At 37.3% G+C, this 25895-nt stretch overlaps 1 protein-coding gene across 1 annotated transcript; it reads left to right on the top strand.

Annotated features, from left to right (window-relative positions):
• Positions 1-832: 832 nt before the first annotated feature.
• Positions 833-25815, top strand: nxf1a (nuclear RNA export factor 1a). Its single transcript, XM_079893378.1, has 22 exons — positions 833-997; positions 1862-1918; positions 10670-10868; positions 10966-11083; positions 11432-11515; positions 15094-15198; positions 15279-15359; positions 15812-15881; positions 16041-16129; positions 16833-16940; positions 17111-17220; positions 18888-18924; positions 19277-19345; positions 19430-19485; positions 19592-19696; positions 20810-20868; positions 20956-21071; positions 21158-21200; positions 21278-21350; positions 21637-21819; positions 24976-25036; positions 25425-25815. The coding sequence occupies exons 1-22, from the start codon at positions 931-933 to the stop codon at positions 25461-25463; spliced, it is 1929 nt and encodes a 642-aa protein (XP_079749504.1). The 5' UTR covers positions 833-930; the 3' UTR covers positions 25464-25815.
• Positions 25816-25895: the final 80 nt, after the last annotated feature.

The following is a 25895-nucleotide window of genomic DNA, read 5'->3' as shown; positions in this document are numbered from 1 at the left end:
TGGGAGGAAAAAAAAAATTTTCAAAGCTTATGTGTTCCCCCATGAAACGTGTTCTCTCGCAAAACTTTTGCATTCTGTCGCAAAACTTGAGAGTTCGGACAAACACTTCCTGTTAATAGTCCAACTAGAAAATATTCTTTGTGAGAGAACGCAAAAGTTTTGATAGCGAACAAAGCTTTGAAAAATATTTTTTCCTCCCATCCCATATTTTTTTCCACCTCAATGCCCCTTTAGTGACTCCGTACATGTGAGTGTGTTACCTTGCCACATATGCACATGCATAATACCTTAAAAATTGTAGCTTGTTGAGGAGAGATGAGTTATTAATTTTCCCAGCAATTAGGCGTACGATATTCACAAGCATATGAATTATTGTACCTATTTACTTTGAAATAGGGATCAGAGCGATATCTAGACACAATTACACAGAGACTTGCATAGAGACTCTTTTGACTTGGATAAGCAACCACCAACACCTCAGCAACTGCATAGTAACACTAATTAGCCTACTAAGTAATGCTAATGCCACAAAACACTCAGAACACCTTAGCAACCACATAGCAACACCCTAGCAATAGCCCACAACACAAACAACTCACACTTTCTTTAAACAAAATCTAGTTAAAAAAAATAAATAAACCCTTTAAAAAAAATATCAATGTGTAACTGATGGTTAATTTATTAACTCAGCTGACAATAAATTATGCATTTTAGATATTTTAAAATATCTAATTTATGGAATGGTTAAAAGTTGCAACTATATTTTATGCTTATGGATCCCTGCAAGACGATATATTTTTGCTCTTGCCTGTTAAATATGCACGCTGCCACGCACATGTTTTCGAAGCAAGATGAAGCAGCACGTTTGCACAGAGTCCACGTGCATCAGTGAGAGCAGTGCACGCGGTCGCGACCGCGGTTCACGTCACGATGATTCGGTCTCGGGAATTGTACCCCAATCTGTCTGTGATGATAACACGGGTGTGCTCCAGTTCAGGTACCAAAATTATCATGATTTAAGTCTTTAAATGAACCGATATGGTTTGGTGTCTTGTTAAACTATAGGACCGAATCGAAGTTGCACTCTGCATGATATTGATTAAGGCAGTGATTGACAGGTTGTTCTTGGTCAGCTGCTCATCTTTAAATTTTTATCGCGTTTTTATATTACTAACTTTAACACGTCAATGTTGGTTATTTGGTGCTAAAGGTGAATCACTAAGAGGTCGTACTGTTCTTTGCAAATCCTGCACATTCCTGGTGAATCTGGGTCAAATGAAACCCAATCTTTTGAACAGGATGCAGGTTTTAAACTGTTAGAATACTTTTTAAAGTAAGATTACATGTAGGACCGCGTGTAACTTGTTTCTGGCCGTGTAGTTGCTTTTTACACCACTTAGCATAAAAAAATAGAATTAAAAAAATATATATATTACTTGCATGCTTATTGTTAATGTTTATTTGTCAACTCAAAAATTCTACCATTAATATAACATGTATTTGTATGTATATTATATTTATATAATTGTATGGTATGAATTATATTTAAATATTACAATCAAATAAGTTTATTAATAATGTACTGTTAAATTGGCACTGAGAAATGTGAATGTCAGTGCATTTTGGGAATAGTAGTTTTCATTAACTTTTAAAATGAAGATCTTTTAGGTGCAATTAATCGTATTCTACTGTTCGTTTTAAGCTCTTTGCATATTCCCTATGTTTTTTTTTTAAATAATCATTTTATTCTCGTTAAATACAGTTGTTTTGTAGTTTTATTATATCAGAAGCTGCTTGTAAGTTAAGTTCATGAACATCAACAATCTGCCTCTGCTTGAATCCTTCCCTCCAATTCCCTTAGATTCGAGTGGCTCTGCTGTGATGAGAGAGGTGTGGAACACTGACAGCTCCTTTACAGGTAAAACTGAACCTCCTGCTATTTAGAGCTGAACTGAATATGCATTTGTACCCATATAGTTATTTTGAGTATTTAAAATATATTTACTTTAAAGGGATGGTTAGTTCACCCAAAAATGAAAATTCTGTCATTAATTACTCACCCTCATGTCGCTCCAAACCCGTAAGACTTTCATTCATCTTTGGAACACAAATAAAGATCTTTTTGATTAAATCTGAGAGCTTTCTGTCCCACCATTGACAACTACCAATTTGACGCTTCAAAAAGTTCATAAAGAGATTGTAAAACTAATCCATGCTGTATGAATTGAGCAGTTCAGTTCACATTTTCTAAAGAGACTCGATCGCTTAATAGGATGAACAGATTGAATTTAGGCTTTTATTTTATATTTTTTTTAAAATTCATCAACACAGTTGTGGTAAACGAAAGCTCAAGCATGTTTGCCTGACGAGCGAGAACCAGTGAGGTTCATTCCCATGTTACACAGCACATTTGATCCTCTGCAAGAACCAATGGGGTTTGTTCTCGTGCATCAAGCAGGTTCGGTTGAGCTTCTGTTTATATTCGCTGATCAATGCTTATATGTGAATGAAAGCCTAAATTCAATCTGTTCATCATATAAAGCAATCATGTCTTCAGAAATTTTGGACTAAACCGCTCAATTCATACAACCTCTTTTTATGAACTTTTTAAAGCGTCAAAGTGTAGTTGCGTAGCTGCCAGTGGAGGGTGTGGTAGATTTTCTTCTTATGCACCTGACTCCTAATTACCTGGGGCATCTCCAATCGACACCCAAGTGTCTACAGTCAACACTTAATAATATTTACCTGGGACGTCTCCAATCGACACCCAAGCGCCTACAGTTGACACTTAATAATCTTTATACTCTAGCTCTATGCGTCGACAACTGGTTTCGAGTCGGACGACGTCTCATCCCTTTTACTATAACACTATCAAAGTGTCTAGTAAGCTTCCCTAACTAACTTGCTGCGCAGCATTAACTAGACCATAGACTGTAAAAAATATGGACAAAGCATCTGTGACGTCACCCATAGACTTTCTGAAGAACGGTTTTGAAGCCGTTTATGGGGGGTATGGGCGGCGCCATCTTGGAAAATCTTGGGAAATCCTAACCCCGCCCACCTTCTGGCCAATCCATATATGGGTAACATTAACTAGACCATAGACTGTAAAAAATATGGACAAAGCATCTGTGACGTCACCCATAGACTTTCTGAAGAACGGTTTTGAAGCCGTTTATGGGGGGTATGGGCGGCGCCATCTTGGAAAATCTTGGGAAATCCTAACCCCGCCCACCTTCTGGCCAATCCATATATGGGTAAAGGACGCGAGTCCGGTTATTCTGCAAATGGAACAGCGCGCGTCACTCAGCTCGCTCTGCTACTCCGGTTATCTCTGTATGTATATTTTAGGCAACAATAAAACGAAATATGTTATAAAACACCACACTGCCTCTTTTCGTTTTCATTTAAAGAAATCTTAAACATTATAGCCACACAAATGTGGTTCAGGCAACGCGTATTGATTATATTCACTGCATATAACGTTAGCCTATTTATAACAAAACTAAATATAAAACTAACCCTGCCTCTTTTCGTTTAAATATAATATAAAATTATTAAACATTTTAATATGGTCCAGGCAATATGTGCATTTGTACTAAACAACAGATGTTGCAGTAAACAACATTACAGATCATCTTCGTTGTATTAAAATTTAAAATGACAAAACTCAACCCAGTCTCTTTTTGTTAAATTTCAGTTTTATCAATATTAGCCATTATAAAAGTATAAGTAAAAGGTACAAGAAGCTATACAAATAAAGCAAACAATTCAGTCAAACATACAAAGTCAGCGCTCTAGTCTAACCATACAACGGTAAAGTTAAATAGCTTATAAAGTTATGAAATTTCACTTAACTTAGCCCTCAGCCAAAACGATTGGCCAGGGAACAAATTATAGATTCACGAGACCAAAAATCGCCCGTTAGATATACACAAGACGAATTATATCTCATGTTTAACCACTACAGAGACGCCAGAGTCAGCGGCAAACGTCAGAACGACTAGCCGAGGAAAGGCTGTTCCCGGCGGGGTACATGAGCGCCGAGCGCCCGGTGATCGCCTGCATCTCACAACCTGGATAAAATTTTCATAAATCTTTATAAATAAACCACAGATTTGAGCTTTAAACAACTACATTCTCGCCTGAAAAACTCATAAACTACATTTCATGATACAAAAACAGTAGTATTATATTTCAACTGTATATTAAAAAATGGCGCTGCTTATGTTGTCATTCTCCTTGGCGCAGCCGATGCTCGTTATTAGCTGTCAATCAAGCTGTCAATCAAAGTTAACCACGCCCTTATTTGGCATACATTTTATATCTAAATACTATCTAAACTAACGAGTTAGAAAAAAATTCACTACCCTCACCGTTGTCAGGCACTCGGAACCTATCGAAAAATACAATAAAAGTCCATGGGACCAACCTGTAAAATCATGAATTTATGCTGTGAAAACGGACATTTTAACATGGGGTCTATGGACATTTGCTCCCTTTTGGGACCTGCCCCTAGCGGATTTTCGATGTATTGCAGTTTTTCGCACTTCCGGGTAGGCTTCATTTTTCAGATTAGAATATGTTGCCCCTTGAACTAGACAGACTCTAGACAATGCCTTCGAATATGCTTTAATCACGGCCGTAGGATCTCAGACAAATTTCAGAGAGAATCCCACCAGCAAAAAGAATACAACAGTTTTTATAGAATAGGAGCATGGCGAAAATGACATGATACAATTACATAATTTCCTTACAATTTGATTGGTTCTTCATAGGCAGACCCTTCTGTTACTAGGTAGAAGCAAACTCTGTTTTCTTGGTTACCTCATTGTTAAGCACAAGTTTTCAAACCTAGACACCTGTCTATTTCATTTCCCCTATTTGTTATTTATACACTCACACACTCAAAGTCACGAGTTTTCAACCAAAGGGTTTGGATTCAAAAGCATATGAATGTTGTTCCTGCAAGAAAAATAAATGTTAGTTATGATTAATTAATAAATCCATCACAAGGGACAGAAATCGTTCGGATATCATCAAAAGATCTTCATTTGTGATCCGAAGATGAACGAAAGTCTTTTGGATTTGGAATGACATGAGGGTGAGTAACAATGACAGAATTTTCATTTTTGGGTGAACTAAACCTTTAAATGAAGTATACTTTAAATACTCCAAATAACTCTATTATGGGCACAAATGCATATATATATATTCAGTTCCATGGGCGTCGGAAGCAAAAAAAACTTGGGTGTGTCATCCTCCAAAATGTTTTTACTGGAGTAGATTAGGGGTGTTCCCGAAGCCAAATACCTTATCTAAAATCTCTATGCAATAATGAGTGAAGTGAATGAGTGAGAGTAAAAATGAAACGAGTGCATAGATCCGTCTATGCGTGCATCTCTCAGAAGTAAGAGCTTGGCAAGAGTAATATCAACTATAATAGGCTACTACATCATATACATGTTCTACAATATGATATTGTATATTATTGTATGTATATTTAAATGATTTAAGCCTTGTGCAATATGATACTCGAATGAATGGAATAAGCACAGCACGATCATAAATCAAACAGCGCATTAATTGCCGTCTCTGCGCATCTCCGTCTCTCAGCAACCAAACCAGCTCTAATAGCCTATAATCAACTAAGATTCATATGTTAATTACTACTTGATATGTCTATTTAAATGTATTAAACTTAGTATGATGTGATAAGCTACATGATAGATTTCTTTGTTCTTTTCCACTGCAACTTTGCTGGCTGCACGTCGTCTCATTTTATTACGACTCTCAACTGTGTGGTTACAAAGTAAATTACAATGGCATCAAACACAGCTCAGCCAATAATAATCAAGAACTGGAAGTGTCTGTTTTTTTAACATGGTTTGACACTTTTGTCTGGCTATAGGATGAGAACATTTTTAGCATAATGCTGTCATCAAGGCAACGTCTTTGTAAGAGACATCCCTGCTTATTTCAGCAAAGACAATGCCAAGATTCATTCTGCACATGTTACAACAGTGTGGCTTCATAGTAAAAGAGTTCAGGTACTAGACCGGCCTGCCTGCAGCCCAGACCTGTCTCCTATTGAAAATGTGTGGTGCATTATGAAGCAAAAAATACAACAACAGAGACCACAGACTGTTGAGTACTTAAGGAAATGTATCAATAAGAAAGAAACTTTAACTTCAACAATTAGTGTCAGTTCCAAAACACTTACTGAGTGTCGTTAGAAGAAAAGTTGATGCATCACACTGAACGTATGTTTTACAAAAAACAAAGTTTATCACTTTGAAGATTGAAAAAAAAAAAAAAAAAATCCCCACTACGGGACTAATAAAGGATTACTATCTTACTAAATATCTGATCCTTAAACTGTAATCAATTAAATATAGCCTAGGTTGAAAAGTGTTTGCAAGCCGCTTTGCATTGGTTTGAGACTAAATGAAGGCCCCAAAGACATTCCTTCTGCTCTCATTTGCAGAGATAAAGAGCTGTAAAATTTCTCCTATGTCAGTTTGATGAATGTGGTGGATGTGGCAGACAAGTTTGTCTTGAGTGAAGAGAGCACAGACTTCTGGCAGCATAACTCTGAGACTGTTTACTGCATCAGTGATGGTGCTAGATGGATATTGAAGTTTAAAGGGTAAATAAACCCTAAAACAACTTTTTTTTTAAGTTAATGATCTGTAAGACTGGGGCTTTATTAATGCTGTTTATTGATTCAAGTAATTTTTTTTGACATTTGGGTTTAAAGTGTTTTAATTCTACAATATATGGTGTAAAAACGTCTGAGTGCTGCCCTCTTCAGGTTGAACGGTGGCTACTGCAGTTGAATTTTCCTATTGGAAGTTGTGGTACCCTGTGACGTCAGAGGGTACCAGCTAACCACGCCCTTCCCTACAAAGAGACGCGTCTCAGATGCACGCTGCTGCTGCTCCTTCACTGTGGATAGCTGTGTTTCAGTGCTTCTTTTTTGGTGGGTGTATGTTGTTATCGCCACTTTATGAGCTTGACTCAGCTGGTGAGTTTAAAATTTGTCAATGGTTCTTTTCCATTTTCGAAACCCAGTTGAGACAAAAGCTGGATCCATATTTTTGGCAAGAGTGCTGCTCTGTTGTTTGAAGGCTTGCATGGAATGAAAGCAAAATATGCCTTTGGCACTGGGAGAATAATGGAGCCATGGATAGGTCTCAGGAGAAGTGGTTCAGGGACTGAGTGGCTTACTTACAAGTTGCTGGTTTGGAATGACTCTTGGGTCAGGCTGGTTTGCCTTGTTAAACGTGTCATCCTGACTCTCACTCTCTTCCCTGCCTAATCTTGTGCCTTCTTTCTTTCCTTTCTCACTCCCTGGCTCTCTCTCTGGCTCCTAGAACTGAAAAAAGGTGTTTGCCATACTCCTTACTACTGTCTGGTACCCAAAACTACTGTACACAACAGCAATACCACTGCCATAATCAGTGTTGGGCTTTATATGGGGATTGAGAGGCTGCAGTGTTTGTTTGCAGTTATTATGTGAGTTTGTTTGATTCTTGATTATTTCTGTTAGGTTATTGTTCCAGTAACGTGGATTCAGTTCTTAAAGGAGCTGCTAAACAGGCTGTACGTCGCTTTTTAATAAAAAAGTAATATAACGAGTAACGTAACTAATTACTTTTGATACCAAGTAATAAGTAAAGAAATATTATTTACTTTAAGTATTATTTAATACTTTTTAAAGTCATAAGTAACTTATTACACTTCCTGAGTAACTTGCCCAACACACACACACACACACACACACACACACACACACACACACAGTGTTCAGGTTATTTACAGTAGGAGATAGACTTCATCTATTACCTTCTATAATGGGTTTCAATGTTGCTAGTCAGTGAGGATAACCATACAGTAGCACCTTAGCTTTAATATCAACACATAGCACTGGTACAACAACTAGCTTTGTACTGTAGCTAGCTAGCTAGCCTAGCAAAAACGTCAGATAACTAAGCATTATAACAACTAGGGGTGGGCAAAAAAATCGATTCACATATGAATCGCGATTCAAACTTTACCGATTCAAAATCGATTCATAGAATTCCAAAAATCGATTTTTTTTTAAAAATTTTTTTTTATTGAAATATATATTTTTTGGTATTGTCCTGTGTAACGAGGTTCAGATGTTATGGGAAGAAGGAGGCGGGAACCGGCGAACATTTAAAGACTTTTAATGACAAAAATGAAACAAATACAAAATGAAAGTAAAAGCCAGCAGCCCCTCACGGACAACTGCTGGCAACATAGAACATCAAATAAAACACAGGCCTGTTCCTCTCTTGCTCTTCACTGTCGTCGCTCCTCCTTTATGCTTCCGCTCCTCCGTGAGAGATGCGAGACCGGTGCGTCGCGCACGTGTCGCTCATTATCAATCACGCCACCGGCCTCGCGCCATCCTCCCACGGCCCTCGACCTCGTCGTGCTCGCCACATCCTGAAATGAGTTTAGCTTGCCATTCCCATAGATGGCGCTGCATCGAATTCACACTTACGCCTGCACACTCTTGTCATAGCCAAAAGAAGTGCAGCAGAAACGGAGCAGAAGGAAGGCTGGCTGGCTGTGTGGCGTGTCTGTTTTTATTTCGGCTCCCATGTTAACAGGTTAGAGCTTGCATACAGCCTGCGTGACACGCGCGTCTCAGGTGTGGCCCGAGTCGTGCGGAAAACGCGTGCATGCTAGAAATAGAACGGACGCCTATTTTTCTCGCGACACGCAAGCGTGTTGGAAGCGTTTCCAGGCAAAATAGAATGTTTATGTCATTTTGACACGAATATTCATATTAATAAATGCCATTTTGATGTTTGAAAGTCTAGGTTTTGACACATGCAGATATAATGTAGGCTTATTGTATTTTTTTTATCTATTTTCAAAAATTGCACCTGTCAATACAGAACGAAATATTCTGTAGCCTATTTTGCTGTCAATAGCCTACTCCTTAAACTACATTTAGCAGTATTGTTTGTTTGATCTGACTACAGCACTTTAAAGCTAAATGTAAAAAAAAAAAAATTTATTTAAGTTTTAATTTAAACTTGAATTAAATGTATTTGAAAGCTGGCCAAAGCTTGGCACTTTGCACTGTTTAGTTGCAAAAGTTTTTATGAAGACAAAGTAATATCAAACTTCATTTAATTTGTTATTTCTTTTCTTTTAAATTGTATGTCTACTGCAATCACACAGGAAAAAGTCAACTACATTTACATACTGTGAATCGTTTTTTGAATCGAGAATCGTTTTTGAATCGAAAATCGATTTTGAATCGAATCTTGAGACTAAAAATCGGTATCGAATCGAATCGTGAAATTTTCTGAATCGTGCACCCCTAATAACATAGTTTAAGTGTAACTGTAGTTCAATGCTACAACAGAGACTACATGATGCCTTTAAAAGCAACAGGCGAACAAATTATGAATGAACATTCACTTAAAATACCAGCTTGTTTAATGATAGTATGTGAGCTCACAAGCAGACCCACCTGAGCTAGATATCAAAGACTAGAAAGAATGGGAGAAACTGTCCCGCCTTCTAAGTAAAAGAGCCAATCGCTGACTGGTAAAGTCATTGCGTCACTGCATCGATCTGTTAGAAGCTACGGTTCCCATAGGAACCTGATACTCACACTTAGGACAGCACATGCACATTGGCTCGTCTAGCCTGAAAAGTTAGGGTTTGGTGGGACTCTGAATGTATCAAGTGGAATGGATTTGAGCAGCTGCATGGAAATCAACGCTGTAGCTAAAACACGGAATGGAGTTTAATTTGACTGACGGCGCTCTGAAAAGTGAACAGACATATGCGCTGAATTAGAGACGGTAAAAGTGAGTAGGTCCAATATCATTGGTCTTAAAAAGTGGGTGGGTCTTGTCCCACCCATATACAATGGTTCCGATGCCCATGTTCAGTTCAGCTCTTCGGCATGTGCACTTAAAGCAACACCAAAGTACCTTTTTGTACCTTAAAATTATGTTTCCAAAATCGTTTCAGTGGTTCATCAACTCGTAACAGGGTGAATGGCACTTCTGCATTCGCTTTGCGACCCTCTATCGGCTATAACCGCTCCATGCAAGTTTGCCAGATCAGGTAGCGAATCTGTAGTTCGACTGAGACATAAGAAACTACAAATTTGACTTGCTTTACGGCAAGCGTTACTATAGCCGATAGGTGGAGCCTATATAAAAAAATAGCCGTTTCTGATGTAGCAATTTCATAAAATCATGCAACATACTCTACCTTGTCTGTGGACATAGTTTTTTCCAAAGCCGATGCTGGATAAACAAATGGCGTGTGTGCACGGTAGGCTAAATTATTTATGACAGCGGTAATGGACAATTCTGCTTCCAACCTGTAGGGGGACCAAAGAAGAAAAGTGCTTTGGTGTTGCTTTAACTCAAGCATATAAAATGCAATACATGATAATTCTCAAATACAGTAATTCTAGATACTATTTGCCGTGTACTTTGTTATGCAGAATAACTAAAAAAATAATTGAACTAAAAACATAACTAGCCTCTACAGAAATATGGCTAGAATAATATTCCATTCCTCCTGATAAACATCATGAATTGTCTGGCGTGGCTTGAGTGTATCTTTTTCATGTCTTTTCAACTTTTTGTTTTGTGTGTTTCAGATCATGACGGCCGCTGGTTGGGTGTCCATCAAAGTTGGGGGTCCGTCAAGGCTGGTTTACACAATCATCCAGTTCACTTGCAGCATCGTGGTGGAGCCCCAGGACCGTCTTGGCCGGGACCGCGCAGCAGGTTTCAGAACGGCTGTGTTGATGTGTCTGTGATGGGTAGTCAGAATGGGGTGTCCAAACACAAAAAATTGTAAGTGTTGTTGCAAATGATTCAGCTTTAGAAATAAGGAATGGATGTATGTAATGTGTGTATGTAACTCCCTGCCCATGTTATGCTTTTCCTGCAGTACTCCATATGGACGTCCCAGTTGCAAAGGAGAGAGGCGAATAGACATGATCAGAAATACACACAGATTCACTGCAGAGGATAAAGGGAGAGATGAAAAAACATGGTTCAAAATTACAGTAAGAGTTCAGCAATAGTTCACCCAGACATTTTTTCAACTTTACAGTGTTCCTAAATAAACCCCATATAATTCTGCTAAAGATCTCTTTTTGTGTTTCACTAAGAAATAAAGTAGAATTGGATTAGAATGACATGATGGTGTGTAAATGATGAGAACTAGTCCTTTAACATTAGTGTTTACTACATCACAATAGAGTTAATTAATTTACCACTGGTTAATATGATGTTAAGTATTAAGCTTTACAGCAGACAGATTTATCTGCAATAAGATATTAAACCTATCAAGCAAAAGCCATTAATTTATCTAGACTCCTGATGACTGTGTTGTTCATACTTTTGTTTCACAGATCCCACATGGAAAAATGTATGATAAAAGATGGCTGCTAACATCACTACAGAATCTCTGTCCCATTGCATTTACTCCGTTACACGTAAGTGATCGTAATGAAGTGGTCAGTTATGCTGAACAAATTTAGAAGGTGTAACTTTATGTCCACTAGAGGGTCAGTGGAGTTGTTTGTAATTCAGTTGTGTTTAACTGTATTGGTAAATGTTGAACATTTTAGTGTGTAATGTTGCTGTTTGAGCATGAAAAAGCTATGCAAAGTTACAAGTCTACTCCAAAGGGAGTTATTCTCTATATCTGTGCGCACTGTTTCTGAACTCCCCGAAATGCCTCCATTGTAGTCTTGAGTTTTCTTCCAGGGACGTATGTGTCACAATGTCCCTCATTTAAATAATTCCAACCCAAAGCATATGCAAATAAAGGGGCGAGGCCTGGTTGAGATGCATTAGTAGTGTGTTGAAACTTACAGTTCTGGTAAGGGGCATAACATTTCCAAATCAGGCTTGATGCAGTTGACCAATCACAACACACTGGTCCAGCCAACCAATCAGAGCACATAATTCCACTTTTTGGAAGGAGGGGCTCCATAGATACAGGAAGTAAACAGAGCATTACTGACAGACTGGGAAGAGAGGAGCTGCAACAATGTAATTGAACAGTCAAGCATGAATATCTATTCTTGTAGACCACAAAATCAAGACTTTGAAAAAGGGCATAATCAGTGTTGGGGAAAGTTACTTTTAAAAGTTATGCATTACAGTACTGTGTTACTTCTTTAAAAAAGTAACTAATTCCGTTAATTAGTTACTTTTCCTGGAAAGTAATGCATTACATTACTTTTGCGTTACTTTTCTCGCATGGGCTGGGCTTACTTTTTTTTTTTTTTTTTTAATAACAACAACAAAAAATATATTTTTTTTATATTTTTGGCAAATGTAAAGGCCCTTTCACACTAAAAGGGACTTGAATAAGCCTCAGGCTGAAAGAAATGCAAATTCACGCCTGTACACTAAAGGGTGCAATAAAAAAAAGGCCTTTAGCATTTCTGGATTAGAAAAATAGGATGAAAGAGAAGAAAGTTCAATACTTACTTGAGCATTAAATATTTTTTATAAAATTAAACAGAAATGTGATGTTTATCTAAAGTCATTTTTGTTCATTGTTATGGTTGAAGTGGATCTCTGAAGGTCAGCAGCAAAGGCATTGGTTAATAAAGTGAGATTAAATACTAGGGGTGTAACAATATATCATTTCACAATATATCGCAATACAAAAATGCAACAATATGTATAGTGGATTGTGACAATATGTATCGTAGATAGTTCACCAAAAATGAAAAAAAATTGTGTCAGTACTACATTAAACTAAAACTACTAGATATAATGTTTAATATAATGTATAATGATGCAATGGGGCAATATTTGTGGGTCCTGATAATGCCAAATGTCTGATGTTACCAGTAAAAAATAGCCTACATAATTTAAAATATATCTAGTCAGTGAAAGAGTGCAAGCATATTCATCTAAAATAATTCTGTATTTTCAGCTTCAGAATCATTAATATTTTTATTCTGGTGTCTATGGTGTCTACCAAGTCCAAGCCTATTCATTCACACCTACAATATAATACCAAATTTAGCATTTTAATCAACAGTTCATTTTTTGTTAACCTTTAAGACATATGTCTTGGAGTATCGCAATAATAACGTATCATGAGTTCAGTATCGTGATATGTATCGAATCGTGACATGAGGGTATCGTTACACCCTATTAAATACATTAAGTATATTTGTGTAATTGAATATATTTAACTATTGCAGGTTTGCATAATATTCTGAGATTGCATTTCACAGTTTTTATTAATTTTATGTAATACTAAATCTGTTTTTGTTTTCTTTGCAAGTGAGATGAGTAAATGGCTGCTCACATTTATTCTAAAACTACAATAACCATCATGTTTACACAGCAAACACAATGCCCGTGAACTTACGATTTCTCTTAAAATTAGGGATGCACCGATCCGATACTCAGTATCGGTATCGGCTCCGATACTGCCATTTTTGGCGGATCGGGTATCGGTCAGACAAGGCCGATCCAAATCCGATATTGTGCGTTTACTATTCAGTGTTATTGTTAAGCCCCACAAAAGGCACACAAACATTATAAAGCACCATAAGTTTGCTTGCACAATATTATAAGTGTTCAGAAGCCATTATATAGTATAATGTGAGATATAAATTAATATTTAAGTCGTTAAATTCAAGATCACGTAAACGTTTCCCTCAGCTGCGTCTGTCAATCATTCTTCATTCAGCATTCAAACAGCGCGTCGCGTTCGGTTACGACAGTTAACACGATGAAACTCTCTCCAAGATGATTCAATGTTACTATTATTATACTTGATCTGTAGATAAAGGTCTATGGTTTCGCATAAAACAACTTTATCTTGCTGGACTTTATTGCTGTACCTTAATCATGTTACTTTGTACCGGGTGTCTGTTAGATCACAACACTAGAGTAAAGTCAGGTACTATTTATTCTTCACGCGCACAGTAACTGAAATTTAAAACTGTTAAAAGAAAATGCTGAATGGACTATTGCATAGATAGATACTGTATAATACACTACGCATCAATATGTATTTTCTTTGTGCTTTTAACTTTTCAATGCGGACTCGACGCGCTGCGCGCTGTGACTCATGTTGCTTCGTCATTCTGCGCTCGGGTTGCGCATAAGCGCTTTGTGCCGCCCTGTATTGGAGCCTTTGATATCATAATACAGTGACGAAATGAAATATTATTAATAGCCGTTCTTGTTCTGTCCTATTCCTATCTATCATATTTTGCTACCTCATTAAACAGCTGTGCTATACATTTAAAAAAATTCTCAATTTTAGTAGGCTATATATATATATAGGCTATATAAAGTAATTGCTATTTTTGATTTTTATCTTGTTTTTCATAAGTGTATTTTACAACAATACAAAGAGCAATGTGTAAAGTTTTACCAGATTTAGTGTTACACTTATTGTCTCTAATTTGTTCCCCACTAAACATTTTTTTTTTTTTCACAAAATGTTCAGATTTTATACAATTATTGTGCACTCGTGATTTTTCTAGACTAAATTTTACTGGTGAATTATCCACTAACCTAGTTTATAAAAGCATTTGTCAGATTATGATCATATATTTTTTTGTTGTTTTTCTTTTTTTCAGTTCTTATTATCAGTTCAACACAGAGTTATAGAAATTCTACTTGATTAAAAAAAAAACTGCGCTGGTATCGGTATGGATCGGTATCGGCCGATACTCAGAATTTTTGGTATCGGATCGGATCGATTCTGAAAAAATGGTATCGTTGCATCCCTACTCAAAATGAGGACTGGAGAGCTGCCAGTCAAATAAATGGAAAAACAAAGTAACTTTGCATTACTTATTTGAAAAAGTAACTGATATTTTGTTGTAAATTAATAAAGTAATGAGTTACTTTACTAGTTACTTGGAAAAAAAGTAATCTGATTACGTAACTCAAGTTACTTGTAATGCGCTACCCCTAACACTGGGCATAATAGGTCCCCTTTAAATCACCAAATTACCAATACATTGTTTTCAGTTGATGCTTCACACCTTTGTTTGTCTGGTTGTCTCCCTGTGTTTTTGCCTAGTACACCACAGAGGGAGATGCAGTTCATTTCTATCTGGAGGATGCTGCCCATGCCAGCGCTCTGTGCAAACTCACACGCAGAGTTACAGACAGTAAAGGGCAGAGGGTACTGTCCTGCTTCATGTGTTCTTACAAACATTCATCTTGTACTAATGGATCCTGAATTCCATGTTTCTTGTTTTCCAGGTGGTCGTGCTTATGAGCCATTGTTCCAGTCTCCCCTTCCTCCAAAGTGAGCTGAAACCACAAGATCTGGAACATTTAAAGGTCTGACCTACAGCTGCTTCTTGCTGCAGTAACATTTGTGGCCTACAGGTGGCAGCTGCTCCATTCAAAGTCAGCATGAAATAGAAATTGCAATAGTTTTTTCTTCCCTATTGTGATGTATATCCAAGTGAAACGGCTTCTCGAAAAAAAGTAGGGTGGGACTTGATTTTGTCCATCGGGAACTGGATGGTTGTGGTTTGCTATTGGTGGATCTCATGTGAGTGACAGGCTGTGCCGCTCTCATGCCAGTTAACACGTCATCAGAGAAGAGAAGTCGCTGCAAGAGGGAGGGGAAGATATTTTGATTAAAGATTATGACGGCACATGATTTGAAAATAAAATGATGTGCATGGTTAAATTATTTATAATAAATGCTGCAATATTCCATGAAAACAAGAATTGTGAATTTTGATTTCATGGCAACTTTAACTGTTGCTATTCTTTTCTTGCAGCATTGCATGTCCAAACGCTTCGATAGTTCCCAGAAGTCTCTCAACCTGAGCAGCATCCACTCTGATCCAGGTAAAACTATACTGAGGGTTTTGAGTGCTCAAAACGCTGACACTGCACAAAAAAGTTCAATAGATTCCCCAAGATTAACACAGTTATCCATTTGTCAGAAATGAGTTGAGAGCTTTTCAAAATGTGAAATTAGATCTTTACTTTTCTTTTTTTCACCAGACTTGGTATCTCATAATATTGAGATAATCTTAAACCGAAAAAACTGCATGCAAGCTGTGATCAAAATCATACAGGAGAATATCCCAGAGGTAAGACTTGGTGTTTGGGGTTTGTTCAAATTATTAACCAGAAATATAAGCAATAGTAATACTGATGCCTTAGCAAATACCACTGATTATTATCTTTTAAAGTGCATTCAACTGGGTAATGTTGGTGACAGAGTAGCTTTAATATCCTTTACATTCACCATGATGTTTCGAGAAGTGTGTCAAATGCCTGGTGTTCATTGCATCATAACCTGTTTCCTTCATCTAACCACCGTGAAGTATAAATATAGCAACTATATCTAATCAAGCCAAGCTCAGCCATAGTGTCTAGACAAAAATAGGAAATCAAAACATCCAGCTGGTGGAAACGTTGAACTATGCGGTTATATTTCTAGGATAAACAGCTGTGGGTACGTCACGCTCAGACGCTTATTCCAGGAAACATTTGTCAGGTGTCTCAGAGTGATATGGGGTCAGAGCTTATTAGCACATGCATGATAGTAGGGCCTGTCCAATAACAACACTTGTGGTCTTGGCCACTTGACAGCGTGTACATGTGACAGGAAGTAAGTGCGCAAGTATGTCCCAGGTCAGAGTAATGCTCAAAACTCAGCGCCCTTCTCTATCTCTAATACCGTTTCAGAGCTGTATCTAAAGTTAAACGTATCCTTCATTCATCGTGTTCAGGAACCCAATTTGGGAAACCCTGCTATTTCTGTCCCAATCTCTCTTTGATTCTTCACAGATGTTGTGCTTGAACCTGAGCAACAACAAGCTGTATAAGTTGGATGACATAGCAGAACTGGTGAACAAAACCCCCAACCTGCAGTCACTGAACCTGTCTCATAACGAGGTGAGAGACGCTCAGGCCGCTGCTATTACGCTCTTCTATTTACATCGATAGTGAGATACGTTTGTTATATTATCAGCCCACTTAAATCTTTAGCTTCAATTTACTCAACTGCAAGCTACACAGAATTTACTTTCAGTGTCTGTTTGACCTCATTCTCTGTCTGTCTGTAGCTGAAGTCGGAGCAAGAGCTGGATGTGGTGAAGGGGTTCAGGCTGGTGGAGCTGTGGCTGGACAGGAACCCTCTGTGTGATCACTTCAAAGATCAGACCTCATACATCAGGTCAGTGCCAGTGAGCTGGGACACACACTGAGGTTAAAGGTCAAGGTTGATATGATTAACTGATAGAAATACTAAATCTCGGTTCCTTATGAGACATAACAGCAGACCTGTTGGTTACGTAACTATCGAGATGAATTCCTTCACAGGTTTTGCTTTGGAGATCCAGGGTTACCACGGCCTTGAAAAACTTGAATGTCTAATTTTAAAAGTGTCATTTATAGACCTGGAAATGTCATGTTAATTAAATCTTAAAACACAATGGGAATTTTAAAATTAATAAAACTTTTTTTACATTTTTATGCCAAGCTCCAAAAAAGTTATCAGAGTAAATTATTACTCGCATATATTATATATTTTTTAAATATCACATTTATTATTTTATATCTAAATGACATCCATGATGATCCACCTAATTTTTTAACATGACAGTAAGCTATTTTCTGTGAATGTGCAAGACTTCTGATTCATTAGCTGCTATAAGGAAATAACTAGAAGAATAACAATGTGCAGTAAACGTTTATGACTATGATGACCATGTCTACATGCCTAAATGCATTGAGCTGCTGCCATGTGATTGGCTGGTACACTAATAAAGTGTGTGCATATAAACACTATTGTTCTGTTTTTGCAAACAAATAAAACTTTATATACATATAGAGAGAGTTTTATTTGTTTGCAAAAATAGAACAATGGTGTGAAAACCATTTTTATCTGGTTTGCTTTTCATTTTCATTTTTTTTTTTTTTTAACTCCGCAAAACTAACTGAACTAAAAAGAATAAATAACTGTTAATATTATACTTGCCCTGGTCAGGTTATGGGACTCCAATTAGGATCAAACTATTTGTTTAAATTAGTGATAAACTGATTAATCAGGCCAATTAATTGGCTGATATTTGGCAGTCAGAACAAGTGTAAAGGCTGACTCCCCATTCACTTTATTACTGTTTCTCTCCCAACTAACTTCATTCTCATGGCTAAATGAAGCTTGCTGGAGTTCATTGGCTATTTCTCTAGGGGATGCTTTTTGATGGATATCAAGTCAGCAGCCATCATTGCTTCTGAAATGCACTCATCCAAAGTCAGCGTTCATAAAAACCACATCAACAAAACCACAGCATCCGTCACAAATCGACAAGTTTGTTTTGGTCGTTTGATTGTGTCATTGTCTTGTTTGTCATTTCTTCCCTGCGCTTGCAGGGCTTTCATTTACAAAGTCATTTGAGAATACTTTCTCCTCTTCTAGTTTAATGTTCAGAGACCGCTGCAAATAAGCAGTTTTTAGGTGAAAGCATTGCATCCTGAAAGTTATAGTCCTTTTTACTTTCAATAATGGTGTGATTTTTTTTTTTTTACACGTTGGGTGAAAGCATCAGGTAAGTGAAATTTGGGTTTAAATCTCTAAAAACTGAACCAATCCATCCAGAGAGTGTTGAAAATAGGGTTAAAACTAATTTTTCGGGGCTGATCTTGGAACAATATTATTTCTAAATATTTTATTTCATTAGTTTCTTGATCAAAACACATTTCAGCAATCATTCATTGTATTTGCATAAAGAATAAACACAAATAGATTAGGAGAAATTACTTGAGAATGCACATGTGATTTTGGTGTGTCTGCTGTAATCATGAGGTGCATCACTGTTTTCCTCTTGTCTCCCGTGACAGTGCTGTTCGGGAGCGATTTCCCAGGCTTCACAGACTGGTGAGATTTTTTTGATTTGTCAATAATGTTTTGAACCAACTGGACTGAATGTACGATGCAGTTATTAGTGTTTGTCAGAAATTAAGTCAGTCAATCATTGATTGGTCAAGGACAGGATGCCTGATTCCAGACTGGCTTCCAAAAGAACACACACCGATTATGTGTCATCAGACACTCTCCTGACTGGAATAAAGCAAACGTAAATCAAAAATGTGCATGATTCATCAGTTCACATTATTACAAAGAAAAAACAATGTTCAAATTTATAATCTATCATCAAAATGTAGTCACTAACCGTTGCATGATGTGAATAAAACATGCAGTTTTCTTTGTAATGTTGTTATTTCCATAGGATGGTCATGTGCTTCCACTTCCGATCTGCTTTGACGTGGAAGCACGCACACACATCCCTCCTTGCAAGGTAGCCTAGAAGTCTGCCCTGTTATATTGACTTGAAGCATGTCAATTAAGTGTTTGACTGGATGTGTCTGTAACACTAATTCAGGGCAGCTGCTTTGTCTCCAATGAAATCCAGGATCTCATTCAGCGTTTTCTGCAACAGTAAGTGCATGTGTGGAAATGTTTTACCAGAGGTGCCTCTTGATGTTTTCTACTATAAGCATGCTTTTATCAGCAGTGATGTGTGTTTGTGTTTGTTTTGTGGAAGTTATTTCTGTGTCTATGACTCTGGGGATAGACAGCGGCTGCTGGAGGCGTATCATGATGGTGCCTGCTTCTCTCTCAGTCTGCCACCCATAAATAATCCCTCCAGGTACAGTGTGAGCTTTCTGTCCTTAAAACACTACTCGTCGAGATTAGCATTAGGCTGTCTTTAATATGCCATTTATCAGGTGTATCACAAAATCTAACATAAACGGGGTAATATTAATTTCAAAATGAAAAGAAATAAATTACATTAAAATTGTATATATATATATATATATATATATATATATAATATATATATATATATATATATATATATATACACACACACACACATATGCATGCATACATACATATAATGTATAACTTTCTAATTCAATTGTTGTAGTTGTAGTATATTTTTGGGGCTGCACTATATTGAAGAAAAATGTGATATGCGATAACTTGTTTAATGCAATACAATAATGCTTTAAGTGTAAAATCAAAAAATGAATGAATTAAATATGTATTGATTCATATTAAAGCTACAAAAGTTATTCAGTCAAGAGCAGTGAGTGATTTTCTGACAGACCGCAGCAGGTTTACTGTATCACATTAAGACCCAAAACATGAATCCTATTGACACACAACCGATTTCTTTCACAACTGTTTACGTTAACTCAAGTCTTAAGACATAACTGACTGTGTTAACATGAATGCTCTCTAAGACAGACATTTTTACATAACTGTGTGTATCTGACTGTTTGAGTGCAATAAACCGCGAAAGAGAGTTGAATTCGGTATCGTATTCTGTTCTGAGAGGAGTTTTTTTGTGTGTGCACTTCTGGTGTGTGTCAGACAGCGCAAGAACCACAATGAGTTGTTTTCTGCAGCTTATTGAGCTTAATAACTCTTTTTATCATCAAGCAAGCCACACGGAAGTAACAATCGCGTGCCCGGTCTATTCTCTGCAATATGCATCAACCTAAAACTTTGACTTTTCGCAACTTTTTGAAGTAGCCTATTATAAAAAATATATATATATAGTTTTTAATATATATTGTTTCATTATTTATTTTGGGGGTGAAATGTGACCCAGACTTTTGTTAGATGCATCCACATTGTACACTTTTATTAGTGGGGAAGTAAATTTAAATGAAAAATAATTTGTAATGTTTGTAAATGTTGCAAAATTGTACAGTTTATTTGTGGTCTTATTCTTTTTCCTATAATTTTGCAGGTGCAGGTTGAAAGATTATCATAAACACAGCCGCAATATCAAGAACCTCAAAGATCCCTGTATGTTTCAGGAGATACAAGCAAATTAGAGTTTACAATGTTAAAAAAATATATATTTGTCATGTACAGCCATCTTCTTCTTTACAGCCGGTCGGTTTCGCTTGCTAAAACGCACTCGCCTGACTCTGGTCGCCTTCCTCAGTGAGCTCCCAAAGACCCAGCATGACATTAATTTAATCAATGTTGATGTCAACACATACACAGTAAGTTCCTTAATGATTTTAACACTGTTATCACTGGAGCTATTTACAATTTTTGACGTCTTGTTGTTTTCCTGTCTTTTCCATAGAGCACTTTATTAGTGTTCACAGTGAGTGGAGTGTTCAAAGAGGGTGAGTCTTGCTGGAACACAGTTACATGTCAAAATGACAGTGTGTTCATCTCAAAATGTTTATTTTCTTCTCTTCAGTTGATGACAAATCGAGAGACTCTGTCAGGGCGTTCTCTAGGGTCTTCATCACAGTTCCAGCTCGGAATTCTGGGTAGGAAAAGCCAACAGCAAATCACAAGCATGACTAGATGTCTAAAAACACTGTCTGCTTCTGTTTTTATTTACCTTTTGCTGTAATGTATTTTTTTATATGGTTATCTTCATTTACTGGCTTCTCCCTGTGGACACACTGTCCAGCTGTTGGGTGAATTTCACAGATTGAATGTTGACTGTCCAACATCCAATTAAAAGAATCACCGTTAGTCACTTGAGCAAATATCCTCTTGGTAACACAGTTGATTTGATGCATGTTTATTGGTATCTGTTGCATCTTGCAGCCTGTGTATCGTGAATGACCAGCTCTTTGTGAGGAACGCCACCACTGAGGAGATCCGCTGTGCGTTTGCAGCACCAGCCCCAACCCTCTCGAGTAGCCCAGTGCCCAGCATCTCTGCATCCCTACAGGAAATGCTCTCCGCCTTCTCTCAGAAGTCTGAAATGAACCTGGAATGGTCTCAAAAGTGAGCAGTGATGAAAACCCATGTCCTTGTAGGTCTTAAAGTGCCCCTATTATGCTTTTTAGTTTATTGCCTTTCACGAAAGTCCGAAGATTCCAGAAAATACACGGATAATGTGTCATTCACACTGCCAGTGATTTTCCGGAATCTGTGAGTGCGTTCACACACATCCCGTAAAGACACGTGACGACAGGATGTGTTGTAGAAAAGACAAGTCTAATCTTCCGCTACGGCTCTTTCCATTGTAGTCGTGCACTTGGTGGATTTTTTTACACAACATCTTAAGTTTACTAATGATCTGCGCTTTCGATCTCGAGAAACCACGCTCAAGCATTTTTTTCCGGATTCGGTCGTACACTAACACATCGCGTACCGTTCCACAAAGCTGGCGAACGAGCTCAGCTTCAGCGCGGATAGTAAGGAGCTTTTGGTCTCTGCTTCATTCTAGTTTGCACACATTTTTTCGTTCTTTCTTTGTTGATGACGAACACAAGCAACAAAATACCCCTTACGGCATTGGTCCTGGCTTTTGTTCACACAGAGCGCGTTCCGGGACTGATCCCGGCAATGTTACTAGGTCCCCATCCCGGCATCGATCCCGGCATCAATCCCGGGATGTGTTTGCGTTCACACAGAAGGCACTCTAGCAATTTTACGGCAATTTCCCGGGATCATCGCGCTGTGTGAAAGGGGCTGAAGTGTAATATAGCTGTTTGTGAATTTAAAAGGGCTGTAAAGTTTTAAAGATCGAAGTGCATGATAAATAGAGGTATTTTCTCCCAAAAGAAGGAACCGATTCTGAACTGCCTGATACAAGTCGTCAGTCTTTCTTCCTGCACAAACCTATGTAGGTTTGTAACAAATTTGCATAATGCCAGCCTATGGTCTTCATTTGCTGCCCGTGAACAACCACTATATCGACCCTCAAACACTGTAGTTGTAGCTAGGGTCTGGAAGAGTTTGGTTCAACTTCCACTTTGATGCACTTCTAAAGGATGAGGAATCTCTCGAATTGATGCGGTGAAATTTATGCATCATTATTGTTCGTATCACTGTGTATCAAGTGCAGAGGAAGCCTCCGGAGCTGAAATTCAGATGTGGTAATGGGCGTTTGGTTTTCTGATACGCCCTGTAAGTGGTCGACCAATCACAACAGACTGGGCCATCTGACCAATCAGAGCAGAGGAAGCTCTCAGAAAGGAGGGGTTTAGAGAAACTGAATCTTTTATCGAACCGTTTCAAACACAATGAGAAAAGAGCTGATGCTGCAATGTGTATTATTAAAAAAATCTAAGTGTTTACTTTTTACTTTTTTTACTTAAGATGCATGTAAACCTGTTGAATGAGACCTCCAGAACAAAATTAGGAACCTTTAAAATAGCATAATAGGGGCACTTTGATTCTAGAACTAAAAAAGGATTTTTCTATGAATGATGTTGGAAATAGTAGGGCTGGGTGATATCAAAATCGCTGCTTTTGTAAATAGCATCATATTTATTTGTTCCCAAGGATGTTGGGCTGTAAGTTGTACTACAGTAGATATATTTGTGCAGTTATTAGTAGGACTGCTTTACATTATTTACAGGTGAGAGTCCCAAAAAATTAAGTACTTTCTATTTGAAAAATATTTCATTTAGAAATATAGTGGAGCGGCTAAGTGATATAATCGTTCAGTTTATGATACAAGCGTGAAAATTGGCATGAGCAGTCTCCATGGGTTACTTGACAAGAAAATTGTCCGAGCCACTTGAAATTTCAAGATTTTTCATTTTTCAATATGGCCGACACCTTAGTGGAGCAGTTATAACCACTATATACAGGTGCTGGTCATAAAATTAGAATATCATCAAAAAGTTGATTTATTTCAGTAATTCCGTTAAAAAAGTGAAACTTGTATATTATATAGACTCATTACATGCAAAGTGAGATATCTCAAGCCTTTATTTGTTATAATTTTGATAATTATGGCTTACAGCTTATGAAAACCACAAAATCAAAATCTCAGAAAATTAGAATATTACATGAAATCACACAGTAATTACACAGTGATACCATGGTCATTGAACCAGGTTTTGGTTCTTTTGGCAGTGTGGGCAGGTGCAAATCCTGCTGGAGAATGAAGGAAGCATGAAGTGCTCTGGAAATGTCCTGGTAGACGGCTGCGTTGACTCTGGATTTAATAAAGCACAGTGGACCAGTCCTCTTTTCTGATGAGAGCAAATTTTGCATCTCATTTGGAAACCAAGGTCCCAGAGTCTGGAGGAAGAATGGAGAGGCACACAATCCAAGATGCTTGAAGTCCAGTGTGAAGTTTCCACAGTCTGTGTTGGTTTGGGGAGCCATGTCATCGGCTGGTGTTGGTCCACTGTGCTGTCCACTCAACGCAGCCGTCTACCAGGACATGTTCAGAGCACTTCATGCTTCCTTCAGCAGACAAGCTTTATGGAGATGCTTCCTTCATTTTCCAGCAGGATTTGCACCTGTCCACACTGCCAAAAGAACCAAAACCTGGTTCAATGACCATGGTATCACTGTGTAATTACTGTGTGATTTCAAGTAATATTCTAATTTTCTGGGATTTTGATTTTGTGGTTTTCACAAGCTGTAAGCCATAATCATCAAAATTATAACAAATAAAGGCTTGAGATATCTCACTTTGCATGTAATGAGTCTATATAATATACAAGTTTCACTTTTTTAACGGAATTACTGAAATAAATCAACTTTTTGATGATATTCTAATTTTATGACCAGCACCTGTATATAGTAAACCACTATATCACTTAACTGCTCCACTAAGGTGTCGGCCATCTTGAAAAATGCCCGCCATCTTGAAATTTCAAGTGGCTCGGACAATTTTCTTGTCAAGTGACCCATGGAGACTGCTCATGCCAATTTTCACGCTTGTATCATAAACTGAACGATTCTGCCAAACATAAGCACTTAGTCGCTCCACTAATAGGCATTATCACATGGTTATTTAGGATATACATTTTTTTTCATTGAATTTCCAGTGAAAATACTATACTATACTATACTGTTACTTCGTAAAGTTGCATTTTCTTTAAAAGACTTACTAATATAAGATTTTGGTCAAACCGCCCAGCCCTAGTCAATATTATCCCGATTCTGTTGGTAAGGCTTGTGTATTGCTGTTAGATGTCTGCAGGATAACGCATGGGATTTTCACAGAGCAGCTCAGATTTTCACGGAACTAAAGGTATGAATCTGCTTGGCCGATAACAGAAATTACAGTTTTTAGTAAATGGTGTATAATGTCCTCATTTCATTTCAGCAGTTCTGTGCTGTCAATAAACCATTTTTTAAAATGCATTAACTATTGAAAACCTGACTTAGTTTAAAATGTTCCAAAAGCTGATTAACCATCTCTAAACTTGATGTCTATCTTTGAATAGTCATGCTGAAAATGTTATTTGAATTCCCTCTTTGAGATCAGGTGATTTGTGAACATGTTGTAAATCATTACAGTAAATTTATGTTGGTTACAGTGATCAGATATATAGTTTGAGGTGGACTGTGTGCTATTGAAATCTCGTCACATCCATTTGAGACTTAGTCATTCATCATAATATTTTATTCTCTTTTAGGCTCAAGGAAAGATCCCAGAAGCTGCTTTCATAAAATGAAAACAACAAACAAACAGAAATATATGAATACCTGTTTGTATGTACATAGTTTTATTTGTTGTTTAACAGGCACTTAATGTGTGATGTCAAACTGAAATGGAACAAAATCTTGTTTTTTATTAATTGTATTATTTTATTTTATTTTTTCCTTAAAAAGGATGATACATCAGGTTTGTACGTTCTACAGCACTGTTTCTGTATTAATTTTAAAAAGTACATTTCTGTTTTAATTGTGATGTCTAAAATATGTGCTGCGCTTTTGTTGGTGTTGAGCTAAATTTTCGCAGAAATAAAGTTTGTTTATTCAGGCTATTCTCAGCAAGATAATAAAACATCAATCCCTAATTAAGTCTTCACTATATTAAAGAAAGATCATTTTGATTATTGCTAAACATAACTCTACAATCATGAGAGAACACAGGAGGAATATTT

This window comes from Squalius cephalus, assembly GCF_949319135.1.
Source record: "Squalius cephalus genome assembly, chromosome: 14".
Classification (NCBI taxonomy): Eukaryota; Metazoa; Chordata; class Actinopteri; order Cypriniformes; family Leuciscidae; genus Squalius; species Squalius cephalus.
The sequence above is the reverse complement of the archived record's forward strand: the minus strand, read 5'-3'. Positions and strand labels throughout refer to the sequence as shown.

What these genes read in the sequence shown, in the direction of transcription:
- nxf1a (XM_079893378.1), top strand. Translation starts at nt 931, where the DNA reads ATGATTCGGTCTCGGGAATTGTACCCCAATCTGTCTGTGATGATAACA. An exon ending in AAACATGGTTCAAAATTACA is followed by an intron (nt 11,084 to 11,431) that starts GTAAGAGTTCAG and finishes TTTGTTTCACAG; the next exon opens with ATCCCACATGGAAAAATGTA. An exon ending in CACACATCCCTCCTTGCAAG is followed by an intron (nt 19,346 to 19,429) that starts GTAGCCTAGAAG and finishes ACACTAATTCAG; the next exon opens with GGCAGCTGCTTTGTCTCCAA.